Source organism: Lemur catta, chromosome 3 (assembly GCF_020740605.2).
Source record: "Lemur catta isolate mLemCat1 chromosome 3, mLemCat1.pri, whole genome shotgun sequence".
NCBI classification, from domain to species: domain Eukaryota; kingdom Metazoa; phylum Chordata; class Mammalia; order Primates; family Lemuridae; genus Lemur; species Lemur catta.
In genome coordinates, this window is record NC_059130.1 from 118,210,878 (window position 1) to 118,225,696 (window position 14,819).

At 38.9% G+C, this 14,819-nt stretch overlaps 1 protein-coding gene and 1 long non-coding RNA gene across 9 annotated transcripts in view; one reads left to right on the forward strand and one right to left on the reverse strand.

Moving 5' to 3' along the window:
- VPS13D (vacuolar protein sorting 13 homolog D) overlaps nucleotides 1-14,819 on the reverse strand; it is a 248,099-nt gene that overhangs the window by 161,167 nt on the left and 72,113 nt on the right. For all 6 annotated transcript variants that reach the window (XR_006733919.1, XM_045546090.1, XM_045546092.1 and 3 more), the window contains exons 31-38: nucleotides 13,622-13,887; nucleotides 11,961-12,094; nucleotides 9,910-10,065; nucleotides 8,539-8,749; nucleotides 7,417-7,491; nucleotides 4,289-4,495; nucleotides 3,046-3,135; nucleotides 515-655 (exon numbers count right to left, since the gene is read on the reverse strand). Coding sequence is in view for 5 of the 6 variants with exons in the window: in XM_045546090.1 (XP_045402046.1) it covers nucleotides 515-655; nucleotides 3,046-3,135; nucleotides 4,289-4,495; nucleotides 7,417-7,491; nucleotides 8,539-8,749; nucleotides 9,910-10,065; nucleotides 11,961-12,094; nucleotides 13,622-13,887 (1,280 nt within the window). In the remaining variant the exon portion in view is untranslated. The remainder of the gene's footprint in view (nucleotides 1-514; nucleotides 656-3,045; nucleotides 3,136-4,288; nucleotides 4,496-7,416; nucleotides 7,492-8,538; nucleotides 8,750-9,909; nucleotides 10,066-11,960; nucleotides 12,095-13,621; nucleotides 13,888-14,819) is intronic.
- Nucleotides 1-14,819, forward strand: part of LOC123634458 — a 40,387-nt gene that overhangs the window by 10,433 nt on the left and 15,135 nt on the right. Inside the window, exon 3 of one of the 3 annotated variants that reach the window (XR_006733922.1) lies at nucleotides 3,330-3,830. The exons of the other annotated variants lie outside the window; for them this stretch is intronic. This is a non-coding gene — a long non-coding RNA (uncharacterized LOC123634458). Of the gene's footprint in view, nucleotides 1-3,329; nucleotides 3,831-14,819 lie in introns of those variants that run through there. 3 annotated transcript variants of the gene reach the window in all.

Here is a 14,819-nt window from a genome sequence, read left to right on the forward strand (position 1 = left end):
ATATTTCAGTATTGCCAAAGAAACTTTCAGAACACACAACATTAGCTTGGCAACCCTTTAAGCAAGTCATTTCCAGAGTTAGATCAATGTGCTACTTGATGGAAAACAATATAAGCAACTAACTCTGCTACAAAGACAGGGTTCAAAATCATACCTTTTAAGAATTATTCTGTGAATAGCCTAAAAGAAGTGAATCTAAACTCCCTTCCAGGACATTTAATGAACCCCAGTGACTAAGCATTATGAGGAGAGAGTTCATCATGGCCATTTATGTTTCCCAAGTAGTCTAAACTCTTGCTTGATCACAGATCCATTAATATGGGATGCCAACTCTGGAGAAATGGGTTGAGAAGAATCATGAGAACATCTCAGGATTTATCAGGAAAGCAGCCCTAATGAATAAGTGATGCCTGGCATGGGCCCATGTATTTGCTAAACTAGGATTAACAGTCTTCCAGACTCGGAACTTATGCACAGAAAGGTACCCATCTATGAAAGACAACTCTCTCCTCACCAATTAGTACAGAAGTGATATTGATATCCAATCGGGGCTTGGCCTTGACTTCCAGCTTCAGTCGAGGAGGATGGAGACGACTAGCTGCCTGTTGTTGCCAGGATACAGAGCATGGCCATGGCTCAATAAACGGCTCCCAGCCTAAAAGAACACAGGAAATAAGACATCTGTTCAGCAGATATCAAGAGTTTACAGGGGAACACTGTTCACAAACACTCAGCAAGGATGAAGTGGAGCTTAATAGCATTTTATTTCCAATTCAATTTCACAACAAAAGCACCACCTTCAGCTACATTTCACCCTACAGGTGTCTGTGTTGTCCAGGGGATACAGTGGAAAAGCATATGCACCCCACCATAGTCTTTCAGAGGTGGCAGGAAGGAGGGCAAGGGGTACACATGACCTCTTTCATTAAAGAGCAGGCAGGACCTGTTCTTGAGCCTGAAGATGGAAAAAGAGTCTCAGACTCAGGTTGGAAAAATAATACAGCAGCTAAAATAATTATTAAATTTGATTCTCCTGGTTACAGGAACAATCCATTGGTTGAATGAATAGGTACATTTGGGGGCTCATTAACTTTTTTATATGTACAAAAGGTATATAAACAACATAAATGTATAAAGACTATTAATACCACAAACACTCATGTGCACACTATTCAACTTCCAAAATAGAAAATTACAAGTTCTTGTGAAGCTCCCGAGTGCCACTCCCCCATCTCATTTCCCTCCTTCCTGCCAACCCGCTCCCACACAACTCCAGGTAACCATTAGCTTGAATTTTTATAGTTAATCATTTCCTTGCTCTTCTTTATAATTTTGCCATGCATGTATATGTTATGTTTCTTAAAACATACTGACTAATCTGTCCTGTTTGTGATCTTCACATAATGGAAACTGTACGTATTCTTTTTTAAGTTTCTATTTTTACTCAACAACACATCTTTGAGCATGTTTTTGAGCATATTTTTACATCATACTGATGCAGGTTGCTGTGGCACATTTTTTTCCACTGCTGAACAGTAACCCACTGATGAGTATACAATTTATTTACCCATTCTACTTCCGAAAGACATTCAGTTGATTCCAGTTTTGTTGCCACTGGGAAGAATACTACTACAAGCAATCTTGTGCACGTTTCCTAGTACACACAGGCAAGGTGGCCTCTAGGGTACAGCCCTAGCAGCAATGTAATGCTGGTTGTTCAATATGCTTATGCTCAACTTCACTAGGTCATACCGAATTGTTTTCCAGGGTAGTTGTACCAATTTACAATTCTAAGAGCAGGGACTATGGCTCAATCTTCACTAATACTTAGTAGTGTCACATTTAATTTTGGCCAATCTGTTGGGTGTGAAAAACGGTATCTCATTGTGATTTGAAAGTCTCAACTTTTTAAGGCAAGTTAATTTTTTAACAGATTTTTTACATATACTCAATCAGCCATAGAGCAAATCCAATCCAATATTTAACAGAGAATAGGTACATTATTCTCCTTACACTATTTGGCACTTAGTGACCTGAATATGTTCATACAACTTTAAAAGTAAGCAATATTTGGTCTGGGAAAATAAATGATTCTCAGAAAAATAGCTACCATATGCCCTGCAAGAGTTTCTCTCAATCAGAAAGACCTGGGCCATTATCCTAAAGTGAAATATTTTGAACAATGAGGAAATAAGAATGTTATCTTTAAGTGAATCTAGAACACAAGAAAAACGTTAACATAAAATTAAATGTGATATATACTCTAGAACGATCAACAGCAACACAACAAATTAAGGCTTAATTTCTCATTGAAAGCAAAGGCAACAATCACTCACAGGCTAAGCCTTGGACTGCAAAGCACTATTTTGCTTCCTCCGTCCACACCCACTAGGAATTCCAATGAGAACTTCTGTAAACTCCCTTGAGGCAAAGAAGTTCACAGCTCAAACCATTTGGCCCTAATTATGGCGGCTTCTGAATTTCAACCTGTATAGAGCTTTACCTTGGTCTTTCCAATGGGAGGGAAGAAACCAAAATGCTTGCAGTATTATCCAGATTTTATGTTGCCCCAAATCCAGCTTGCTCTGATCAACTATGTTTTATTTAGGGAGTAGGTAAGGCAGAATATACATTGTCACTGACTCAGTACACATCTAATAAAATAAATAAGCCCAGTGGGGAGAGAGATTTGAGGTTTAAAATGGTTAAGGGCATAAATCACCCTTGAAATTTAGCTACTCATAGGGCCAAACAAATAATCCTCCACTACTGAGCAATAGCAAATTCTAGAATGAGCCAAAATGCAGGATCACAAAGAATTAACTATAAAACATCTTTTTAATAATTCAGTTGCAACATACCAGATATGTTTTTAGAAAAATAGAGAATCTTCATATTCTGTGTTTATGTGGTCACTTGCTTTTAATCTTTCCTTGTCCCACCCTCCCACCTACTTCCCTCATGTAAAATTTATGTGGCAATAGGTCCAGGCAAACATTTAAATGTATTTTTTAAATCCCATCACAACATATGCTTTATACTGACCTGACAGAGCACGGTTATAATAATCTCCAGAAAGGGTGAAATGGGCGTAGCCTTCAGGGCTAGTTCTTACATGCTGAAGAAAATTCAGACCTGCAATGAAAGCAAAATCTTACCGCAGTGGCAAGACAGGACAGGATTTGTCTCTTGCAGACAAATCACATTAAGAAACGTTACTTATAGCTAATACTGATGGTCTCGCACAAAATTTTGATATTTTATCATTTTTTGTATCAATTTTGGCTTTTAAAAATATTACGTTAAAATACTACTTATCTTGATTACAGATTTCTGGCACCCCGATGTATGGCAAGCCTATGAGAATATTAAAAAGAAATTTCTACCTGAATATATGAAAAGGCGGCAGCGTGATAAGAGTAAACATGTCCTGACAAATATTAGCTCAAAATTTTAAGATTACCGTAGAAAAATAAGAAATCATATAATTATTCTCTGCAGAAAAGATATCCATGGAAACAGCCAAAATTCCAGCTGTTACTTTTAATCAAGTGACCCTGGAGGTGCCTAGAAGCACAAGGAAAAGGACAACCTCTACAATGTACAGAAGGTCAAATTAAAGCCCCAGAATCAAACTTTACTTGAAGGGAGAAGAGGCTGGCAAAATTGAAACAATGGAAAATTAAGAGTAAACACAGCAATGAGATATTCATTTACCGTCCTCATGTTAACACTGCCTGCAACAATGCACTTAAGGATAAAGTCCTCCTACCCTGGTCTCCATTCTACTAAAGCACAGCTCACAAATGAATAGTATATTGCCCCTCACATGGCCCTATGAAGGCGACTCAGAGGTGAGCTTTCCAATAAGATTCTGGGTTTTTTTTAATTTCCAAGAGATAAATACAGTAGAACCACTATTTTCTGAGCTTATCTTTTAAATGCTTTTAGTAACAGTATTCACTACAATCTTTAGATACATAAAAAGATACAAAAAATGGAGAGATGGGGAATTATTTAGCTAGAGCTATTAATACAATGGAAATTTTATCAATGACAATTTCTATTATTTTCAAACTATAGGCTGAAGGCCACATATGGCAAATAAATACAAATTTCTTTAAAATACAGATAATGAAAAACATATGTGAAACCATTATCTAAATTTCACCCATACAACTAAGTAGAGGACAGCATGAATAACATTAAAAAAAAAAGGCAGGCTCCAAATAATTCAGCAATCACCGAAAATATTCCAGATGAATCTGAAAATCAGGACAATACTCACGGGAAAAGGTGAGCTCAGCGAGAGGAACATCACAGTCCATGCAGTCGTCAATAAAGCAGATGCAAACACTCTCAGCTTTGATCTCCACTCCAGAGATGAACGGTGCTGGCACAGCCCCCAGGCTATCTCGGCTGTTAGAGCCCAGGGAAAGAGACTTCAGAGGTTCCGCATTCTTAAACAACCAACTTGCTGCCTTTTTCAATTGGCCTTCAAAGAAATTAAAAAGTGATCAATTCCACCAGTTTCCACAGCTACCCTGGCAACTCATAGAGAAACAAAGTTTTATAGAGACCTGCTGGGCAGCCCCAGAAAGTCTCGATGCTAGAAGTATTCTTAGACCTTTAAAAAAAGGAGAAAAATACCCCCAGCATGATAGCAATTCTCCTTTTAGGCAAATTGAATGAGACTCTCTTTGTTGCACACCTTCCACTCAAGTTTACCACACCCTTCAAGACTTGGCTCAAAATGCTTCTAAGAAGCCATCCTCCTCTACTATGACACCTGTTGAAGGAGAGAGGGGAACAGGAGAGGATCTGAATTCTAAGTGCCACTTGGTACTTCAGTACTTAATCTTCATTATGAAGTCCTGTGCACACTGATGTGCTACTTTGTAATTATCCTTAAATGTCTTACTTTGTGTATAATGTGTCTTCTCAACCAATCACACATTCCTTGAGAACAGAGAGCAATACAGAATTGCACATGGGTAATATGCAACTGTTAAATAACAGCTGCTTGAATATAATCAGATTATTAACACCCCCCCCAAAACAGCAAAGCAAAGCAATGTAACCCCATACTTATAAATCACCAGAGGCCAATACATGGAACAGTGTAAGTGGTCAAGTGCATGGGCTCTGGAGCAAGATGGTTCAGCTTCAGATCCTGGTTCTATACTTACTAGCTGTTAGATCTTGGACAAGTTACTTCCTCTCTTTGTGCCCTACAGCTGCGGTCCCCAACCCCTGGGCCATGGCCCAGTACTGGTTTGTGGCCTGTTAGGAAATGGGCCACGTCTTACCACCTGAGCTCCGCACCACCTCCCAGCAACCCATGACACCCCACCTCTCCACCCTCAGTCCGTGGAAAAATTGTCTTCCATGAAACTGGTTCCTGGTGTCAAAAAGGTTGGGGACTGCTGCCCTACAGCACCCACTTAAGAGGACTGACAGGAGGAAGAAATGACAAGTACATGTAAAGTTCTCAGAGCAGGAGTCTGGCATATAATAAAGGCTCTATAAACATTAGTTGCTATTATCATCTTTAGACAGATGGAACTAGGCTTTAGTTAATGAAGAAATAAAAATTAACAAAGAAATCCAAAAGGCTCTTAAGAAATTTTTTTAAATGTATTTGAATTGTTACACAAAGAGTAAAAACATAGGCAAAGTAAACATTAAGGGGTATAAAATTAATAAATCAAAAAGCAATGATGGCTAGGGTAGAATAAAACTAAGGAACACTTGATAACTAGTGTTATCCACTTTCATTTTTTTCAGAATGAAAAAGGTAATAGTTAATGAAAATAATTACGTTGTGAGACAAGCATTTTCACACATAATTGGCTAGAATGTAACCTGGATACAATGTTTTTAGAAAAAGATTTATCAATTCAAGTAAAGAGCCTAAAAAATACATCTATACCTTTTGATCAAGTATTTAAAATACTAGTCTCTCTACCAAGGAAATACTTAAAAGACACAGATAAAAGTTGACACCAAAAAATGATTATTACAGAACTGTGTGTGTATAATATTGAAAAACAAGTAAAGATTGGTTAAATTACAATATATCCTTAGAGTCAACATAAAAATATCAATATTTACAAATAATTTTAATGAGATGGGAAGATGCTGTAATATATTAAGATTGTAAAATTATAATTCAATAAATAATTCAATATTATTTAAAAGACTATAAAATTATATTTTCAATACAATCTACCAATACACATTAATGAAATATTACATGTGTATAGATATAATGTCCATAACACACAGAAAAGTACAAAGAGAGAGAGTGCATTCAAGTAAAGACTGGAAGGAAATACAGCTGGGCTGTGCTTCTCTTTTTTAAGAGAAAGGAGGACAAAGAGGGAGGTGGAAAGGAAGTGAGATGCAACTGGAAAGAACACAGGCTTTGGAGTCAGGCAGACCCAGCTTTAAACCCATCGTAGGAGACTGAGACCTCACCTCAGACAAGTTTATTTAATGAATCTACTTAACCTATCTGAGCCAGTTTCCTCACCTGAAGTGAAACTAACAATGTCTCCCTCCAAGGGCTATGAGGATTCAACAAGAGAACACGGAGACAGGCACACAGGAGACACGGTCCTGATTACCAGTGTCACCACCATTTGCACCACCACTCGCAACCGTGGCTAACGTTTAGAGAGTTCTCACTGTGTGCCAGGCACTTTTTTTTTTTTTTTTTTGGAGACACAGTCTCACTCTGTCGCCCGGGCTAGAGTGCCGTGGTGTCAACCTAGCTCACAGCAACCTTAAACTTCCCGGCTCTAGCAATCCTCCTGCCTCAGCCTCTCGAGTAGCTGAGACTATAGGCATGCGCCACCATGCTAATTTTTTCTATATATTTTTAGTTGTCCAGATAATTTCTTTCTATTTTTAGTAGAGACAGAGTCTCACTCTTGCTCAGGCTGGTCTCGAACTCCTGAGCTCAAACGATCCACCCACCTCTGCCTCCCAGAGTGTTAGGATTACAGGCATGAGCCACTGTGCCCGGCCCAGGCACTTTCTTAAAGGCTTAGCATACAGTAACTTATTTCTATCAAACCTCTGAGGTAGGGCCTCTTACTCTGATTTTATAGATAAGGAAACACTAGTACAGAGAGGCTAAGCAACTTGCCCAAAGTCACTAATAAGTAGCTAATGAGCAGCAGGGAAGGGATCTGAACACAGTCAGCTGCAGAGCCCACACTTGTATCCACTGTACAATACCGCTGCTCATTATGATTACTGACCCAAGATTACATTCAGTCCACAAAGGACACATAAAGGTCTTCTAAATACACTCAGCTCTCTAAGTCACCTTGCACAACAGGGGAGGAAATGGGAAGGAAGCTTATTATCAAGACAAGCAACAGACAGTGGAGCCCTCATTCAAATTACCTTGACACACCAAAAGAGCTTTGCGACAATCGTCCATGCTGAATCCCAGCTCCTGCAGTCTAGCCAGCTGTAACTCTAGGGAAAAAATGGTATACAATTTTTACAAATAATTTTATGTAAATTAATCCATAAACTAAGAAAAAAAGAAAAGAAATTCAGAAACTGGTGAGTAAAACACTTCATTTCTCTAAACAAAAATAGGCTCCTTATTAGAGACTTCTATCAAGTGTACCCTGAACATTTTGGAGGGAAAGAGAGAGACAGGGTCTCACTCTGTCACTCAGGCTAGAGTGCAGTGGTGTCATCATAGCTCACTACAGCCCCAAACTCCTAGGCTCAGGTGATCCTCCTGCCTCAGCCTCCTGAGTAGCTGGAACTACAGGCACATGACACTACACTTGACTATTTATTATTATTATTTTTTTGTAGAGACAAAGTCTAGCTATGCTACTCAGGCTGGTCTTGAACTCCTGGCCTCAAGCAATCATCCCATCTCAGCCTCCCAAAGTGCTAGGATTACAGGTGTGCGCCACCAAGCCTGCCCTCTTTTCCTTATATTGACTGTGTTTTTAAAAAGCTTAAAATTAAGTAGGTATACTGGGGGTGGGGGAGGGGATGGGTGCATACCTACGTGATGAGTGCGATGTGCACTGTCTAGGGAATGGACATGCTTGAAGCTCAGACTTGGGGGGATGGGTGGGCATGGGCAATATATATAACCTGAACTTTTGTACCCCCATAATGAGCTGAAATTAAAAAAAAACTTAATAAAAAAATAAAAATAAAGAATAATATTAAAAAAAAAAGCTTAAAATTAAAATAGTGTTATCCCCATAACTTTGGAATAGAATTCTCAAAGTTTAAAACTAAACTTTAGCATTACCCATATAACTCTGGAAGACAATATAAGAGGGAAAATTGTACAAGCTAGAGCAGTTGGTTTGGGGTGTTCTGTTTGTTCTTAAACTTAAAAAAATGAGAGTCAAACTTATGACTAACACTTATACTTAATGACATACAATTAGACTCTGAACAATTTAATTGTGCAAAAGAAAATTTTAAGAGTTAAAAAGAAAGAGCATTATTAGGTAGACTGAGTGGGTTTTATAGTTAAACACCTACCCAAGACAGGATCTAAGGTATGTCTTGTCCCTTCTCTGATTTCCTCTCCAACTCGAGATGCACCTGGAAGGTAACTGCTAACAGCGTTGGCCTCCAAGGCCACTGAGTCCGGCGCTGCAGCATTAGCTTGTTCTGGGATGGATTTTGCGATAGCAAGAAACAGCTGAACGTCATTATAGGAGAGTCTGATATCCAGGGCTTGTAACTGAATCTAACAAAATGTAAAGGCAATTGTTTAAAGTTGCACTTGATTTTGCATCCACACCTCTTACAGATATAATTCCTATTTCAAGTTCTAAGAGTTCGACAGATACTACAGCAAATTTCTCATTTAAAAGACTGCAAAGGTCTTGAAATTAAGCACTAATAACCATAAGGTAAGACGTCTCAGCTATAAGACTAAATGGCCACAAAACTGCACCAAATAGAAAATACTAAGCTAGAATAATTACTAGAGCAATTAGTATTTCAGCAGGATGACTTTCATACCAGTACATTAATCATCAAAGCAGAGGATCAGAGAATGGCTCTGAGGGAGGAAGGACCACCTGTTAGCAATATTTTGATAATCTATTTTGCATGGATCTATTATATTTAATTTTTCTAATTTCTGAAACAAACTGACCAGCAAAATTTAACTCTTCCATAACTTTTAATGAGTCAACTTTGACACTAATATTTCCTGACACCCAGTCTTCCTCAGAGGTTTGCAGTATAGCCAGCAGTGGTAAAGAAAGGCAGCACAGGCACCAACACCAGACCACTGCAGAAACAGGGAATCTGGATGACTGATGGTACTTTATTAACTTTTTTTTCCTGTGAGGTACCACTAAGACCAAAAGTCAGAACGCCTTCTCTCTCTCTCCCTCCCTCTCCCTCTCTCTCTCTCTCTCTCTTTCAATCTCCTATGGTTCAAATGGATTGATTTTTCCCCCTCTACCAAAGAAATCAAGCACCCAATTCTCAAGCCTTTCTTCCCTTGCGTCACGCTGAATCCTCCTGAATCCTCCTTACTTCCCTACATACCTCTTTGCTCCAGGCAGACCTAACTGTCCCTCCTCCTCTCTGCCTAACTGCAGCCTACCCTTCCTCCCACACTCATCTTACTTTGGGCCCCACTCACAATTAATATTCCTTTCTATAAGGAGTTCTGAGTTTTGGTTAAATTCTATAGAACTTCAAGATACCAGGCCAAGGAAAAGATCTTTTATCCTCCCTAAGACTGCAGGATCTTCTAGGACAGAGACAATACCATATTTATTTTGCATTTGCTGAAGTAACTACAATGTTGTTGGCTCAGAGTAAATAAGACTGCGTATGTAGAAAAGCATTTCAGTATATCAATGTATTCTATAGATTTTGCATCATTACCTCTAAGACAGGTGGAAAATCTTCACTATTGAATGCATCCATCAACCCTGAACTATTCTGATATGAAGAATTTCCGACCAACTCCACTTGAATTTGTACGGGATCAACAATTGAAAGAGCTGTATCATGCTCATTCCCAAGTCGACATGAAAATACCTAAAGAATGAAATGCAATATGGCAAGAATTAATGTTTGATTTAAGAAGGGTCTAACCATCAGCGCAAAAAGAAACTATCTCACAAGAATCAGCCCTGTATTATCACAAGACCCATAACAAACACTGAAATAAATATTGTGAAGAATAAGGCTGATACTCTCACCCACTGCCAAGAGCAGGTACAGTGGTTCACCCACAGGAAAAGGCAGTTCAGCAATACCTCCCAACAGGCTTAAAAATCTCACATCCTTTGAGCCAATAATCCTATTTCTCTATAGGAAGTAGCCTAAGGAAATAATGCGAAATGTATTTCATTTTCACAATGAAAAAAACACATCAAAATGTCAACAGAAATGACATGTGGCAAGATAGGTTATTTTCCCTCCTCTCATAATTTTATAATTAGAAATAAATACATTAATTATTAAAGCTCAGTGAATATGGAGTTCATTACATTTTTCTGTTTACTTTGCATATGTTTGAAATGTTCTATTATTATAGAATAAAACACTAAAAAATAAATATATTTGTGGGGAAAGAGAAGGAAGAAGTCAGGGAGGGAGAGAGGACTCTCAATTTAGGACCAAATTATTTTGTTTGCTCAAGAAAAGTACAGAGGAAAGAACAGAGCATTCAATTTGATCTCCTTTGTCCCCCTACCCTTTGGTGCTATTGAAAAACATGTGACACCAAGGTCCTTTGCCATATTCAAAATTAACTTAGACTTTGCAAATTCTCCTCCAATGATGTATCAAGCAGGTCTTAAAATTCAGATACAATTGTGCTGCCTAAAGAATAAGAATCAAAAGAGTTTACAGCAATCTCAAATATTTTGCCATGTAGTTTTTCTAAGACTCTGGAGCAGGAAACTTTCATTTTCCTTTTTCCTTCAGGGGATTCTGCTATACAAAACCCAATTGTACCTGACAGTTCATTAATCAATCACCAAGATTTTCCATTCAAAGCTGGTATTGTGGTGGCTTGGAAAGTAGATGAATTGCCATTTCATAATCAACTCACATCACACCAGCATGCAAACTCTTCCTCTCAAACTGAGGTTTCTTTACATGAGAGAAATAAGTGGTCAAGAAGTGAAATCCCTACAGGTTTTTTTCAGCTATATGTAACCCCCCCCAAAAAAGTACCATATACAGCTGACAGTGAAAATAAGTTTTATTCATTCAACCTCCTAACAATGCCACTGGAAAGAAAAAGGAATGAAAAGTTCAATTGTAAAGTGAGACGAACTCTGACCAAATATTCTAACAAGAGGAATATTAGCTAAGATCAGTGAATTACGAACATCATGAAATTTTTAAGCTAAAAAGGCCACTGTAATGCAAATTATCTCCTTCATGAGATTACATCAGAGCTCAAAGCGCCATTATTAGAGACGTGCTCCTTTAGGTTAGGCATGACTGTCTAGAGCTGCCCTTTTAAAGATCAGATATTCCTGAGAGGATAATACAAAAAATCCTTAACACCTTTTATAAATGAGTTTCCATTACTCCAAAGCCCTGGATGTTCACAGAGCTGCGCTCATGCAGGGGAAATGAAGACTCTGGCCTACCACCTTCACAAATTTGTCAAGAATCAGACCTGTAGCAGTAGAGGATGCAACAAAGTGCCTGACAGGGTAATGGGGACTAGAAGAGTCTCCTTGTACTTCTTGAGGAAGGGAGGGTAAATTCCCTCTGCATAATTAGAGGACTGAATTCACACATTAGAATAACCTAGTAGATTTAAGAAGAAAACAAAGAGGAAAAGAGGGCAAGGGTCCTCCAGTTCCATGAATTATGTCCACTAATGGAAGTTTAGGAGGTAAAATTCTCTTCCAGATGTTTTTCTCTTGAGCCAAACATGTAGTGCTGTGATCGACACGTAGACTTCTTACCTCGACGCCAAACAAACTTCCTGAAAAGGGGCGGTCGACAAATCGGGGCTTGTAGGTAAGCACTGTGGTGCCTTTTAGAATAATGGCATTGGTATCGAAGCAGGACACATCCTCAACGACCACAAACTCGGTGCCTGAAAAGGACAGCATTGTCAATCGCGCCAAAGCTAGGAAGCCGGAAAACACCAGGTTGTTGCAAACAAAGCAGCCCGTTTCCACCCGGCAAGAACGGTAACCAGTAAGATTTGTTCTCCAAGATGTCTGTCGACATTCCGCTTCACTGTCATTCTGAATAAATTCTCTGTGTCTGGCCAGGTACAGCTCAACCAACAGAGCACTGCAGTGGCAGAAAAGACTGGGATGTGGTTTCTCTCTTTACTATATATATATGTATATATATATATATTTTTTTTTTTTTTTTGAGACAGAGTCTCACTCTGCTGCCCAGGCTAGCGTGCCGTGGGGTCAGCCTAGCTCACAGCAACCTCAAACTCCTGGGCTCAAGCAATCCTTCTGCTTCAGCCTCCCAAGTACCTGGAACTACAGGCGCACACCACCATGCCCGGCTAATTTTTTATATATATATTTTTAGTTGTCCAGCTAATTTCTATTTTTTTTTTTTTTTTAGCAGAGACGGGGGTCTCGCTCTTGCTCAGGCTGGTCTCCAACTCTTGAGCTCAAAGGATCCGCTCGCCTTGGCCTCCCAGAGAGCTAGGATTACAGGCGTGAGCCATCACACTCGGCCTCTTTAGCATATATTTTTAAGCTAGGGAGAAACGCATTCCAGTTCTCCCGGGAGGCCTAACAGATTCAGAAGCTCAGAAAATCATCCTTTCTCCAAGTGATGCCCTGATTGAAAATCGCAGGAAGTAGATTCAGGTACTAATGTTGGTCAGGCATCATAAGACACTATCTGCCATCTATGCGCTGTTCACAAAGTTGTTTACAAAGAAAGCAGACCAAGTTAATGTCGAGATTTTTTAAATCAGTACGTGCAGACAGTTTTCTACTCATTTGTGCATGGCAAATTCACTCTGTTTTACACTGTGTTTTCATCAAAAACCAGGTACAGATGAAGCTTTTGTAACTGAACCCATTTAAAATGCATTGTGCTAGCCAGCTTCATCAAAGCCATTGAAAAGTAGGGGTATCACAAACATAGCAATAAACAAATATATACAGATGCACTGGAAGAGTTTACTAGCCAACAAAAATAGTAAATCCATCTATATGGGAAAATATTCTTTTTGTAAAGAAAATAACAATACCTTCACTTATTTATCTTCAAAATTGAGATTTTTCACATACCAGATTTGTCTAAACTCAGTAATGCACATCTGTTGGGGCCCTAAAGATCAAACAGAAAATTGAAGCCAGATTTCACATTGGGAAAAAAGACCACTGCCCAGGTGGGCCCTCAGGCCAGGCACATGCACTAGGCAGGCAGAGGAGAGGGACAAGAGACCCTATAGCCTTCAGTGGGCCAGGCAACTCACACCTGAAAATGGAGGTCAAGAACTTTGACACTTGGTCTGTAAAAGATACAAATGTATAAGTGTTCATGTCAGAAAATGAAGCAACAGAGAAATCACCCTGTAAGACTGATACTGAGCCTAACATCCAAACTAAGCACCAGTTGAATCACATCTATATAGAATCACCTGTTACATTGACTTTGACCTCCAGGTGCCTTTCATTGGACACAGGAAGGGAAGATCGCTTGGTAACCACTCCACTCTTTACAGTTTTGGGAACTCTAGCAGATTCGCTGCTAGAGTTACGATGGCGAGAAGGAGTAGCATTATTTTGTTTCTTGATATCGCTGGGAGTGTGGAGAAAATCATGGACTAAGAGTAGCCAGTCAAATATGAGAAACACACGGAGATTGTTGAGAACTACTGTAAAACAGGAGGAATCCTTGGTAGATCTACAAGAAAGAAGACAGAAAAAATAAAATTTGAAAAACAAACTTAGTATTTCAATAACCTGCAAATGTATTACTCGGTTTTGGCACGTGGTATCCCAATATTTTCTAAACTGCCAGTTTCAAGTATCAATAAACTCTGAACACTGGTTTAATAACACATTCAGTGAATAACTAGGTCATATTTTTAAACAAGAAGGAATATGCTATAAGAAAGCAGAATAGTGTAGCCCAGTGTTCTCAGTTGGGATGATTTTGTTCCCCAGAAAACATGTGGCAATGTCTGGACACATTTTTGATTGACATTTTGATTGCAATAGCAACGGGAGGATGGGTGGGGGCAGGAGGGTTGTTATTGGCGTCTAGCAAGTAAAGGCCAGAGATGCTGCTAACCATCCCACAATGCACAAGACAGCAAAGAATTATCTGACCTTCAAAATGTCAGTAAGTGCTAAGGCTGAAAAACTCTAGTATAGAAAGAACACAGGCTTTGAAGTCAAAGAACCAGACTTAAATACTGTCACAAGTTATGCTGTTTTGGGTAAGTTAGCTACCTTCTTTACAAGTTATGCTGTTTTGGGTAAGTTAGTTACCTTCTCTCAGCCTGTTTCCTCACTTATAAAATGAGGAATATTAATATCATAAGAAATAAAGCACCAGGCACACAACAGTTATTTGATAAATGCCACTTTCCTTCCATATAGGCTATTTTAAGAAGATCAGTGAGGCACTCTTTATTTGATGTCTAGGATCACTTCTTTATAAACACAAAGTTAACATACTAGTACTAGGTAGTTTCTCTAGCTGAAATTGATCTTTTAGCCTGAGAAGGAGAACAAATAAGATGACATTTACCATGGGATATACCTAAGCAACCTAGAGATGGAGTTGAGGGAGGAGGGGAGCACTTGTTTTATAGCCCCCATTACTTCAAA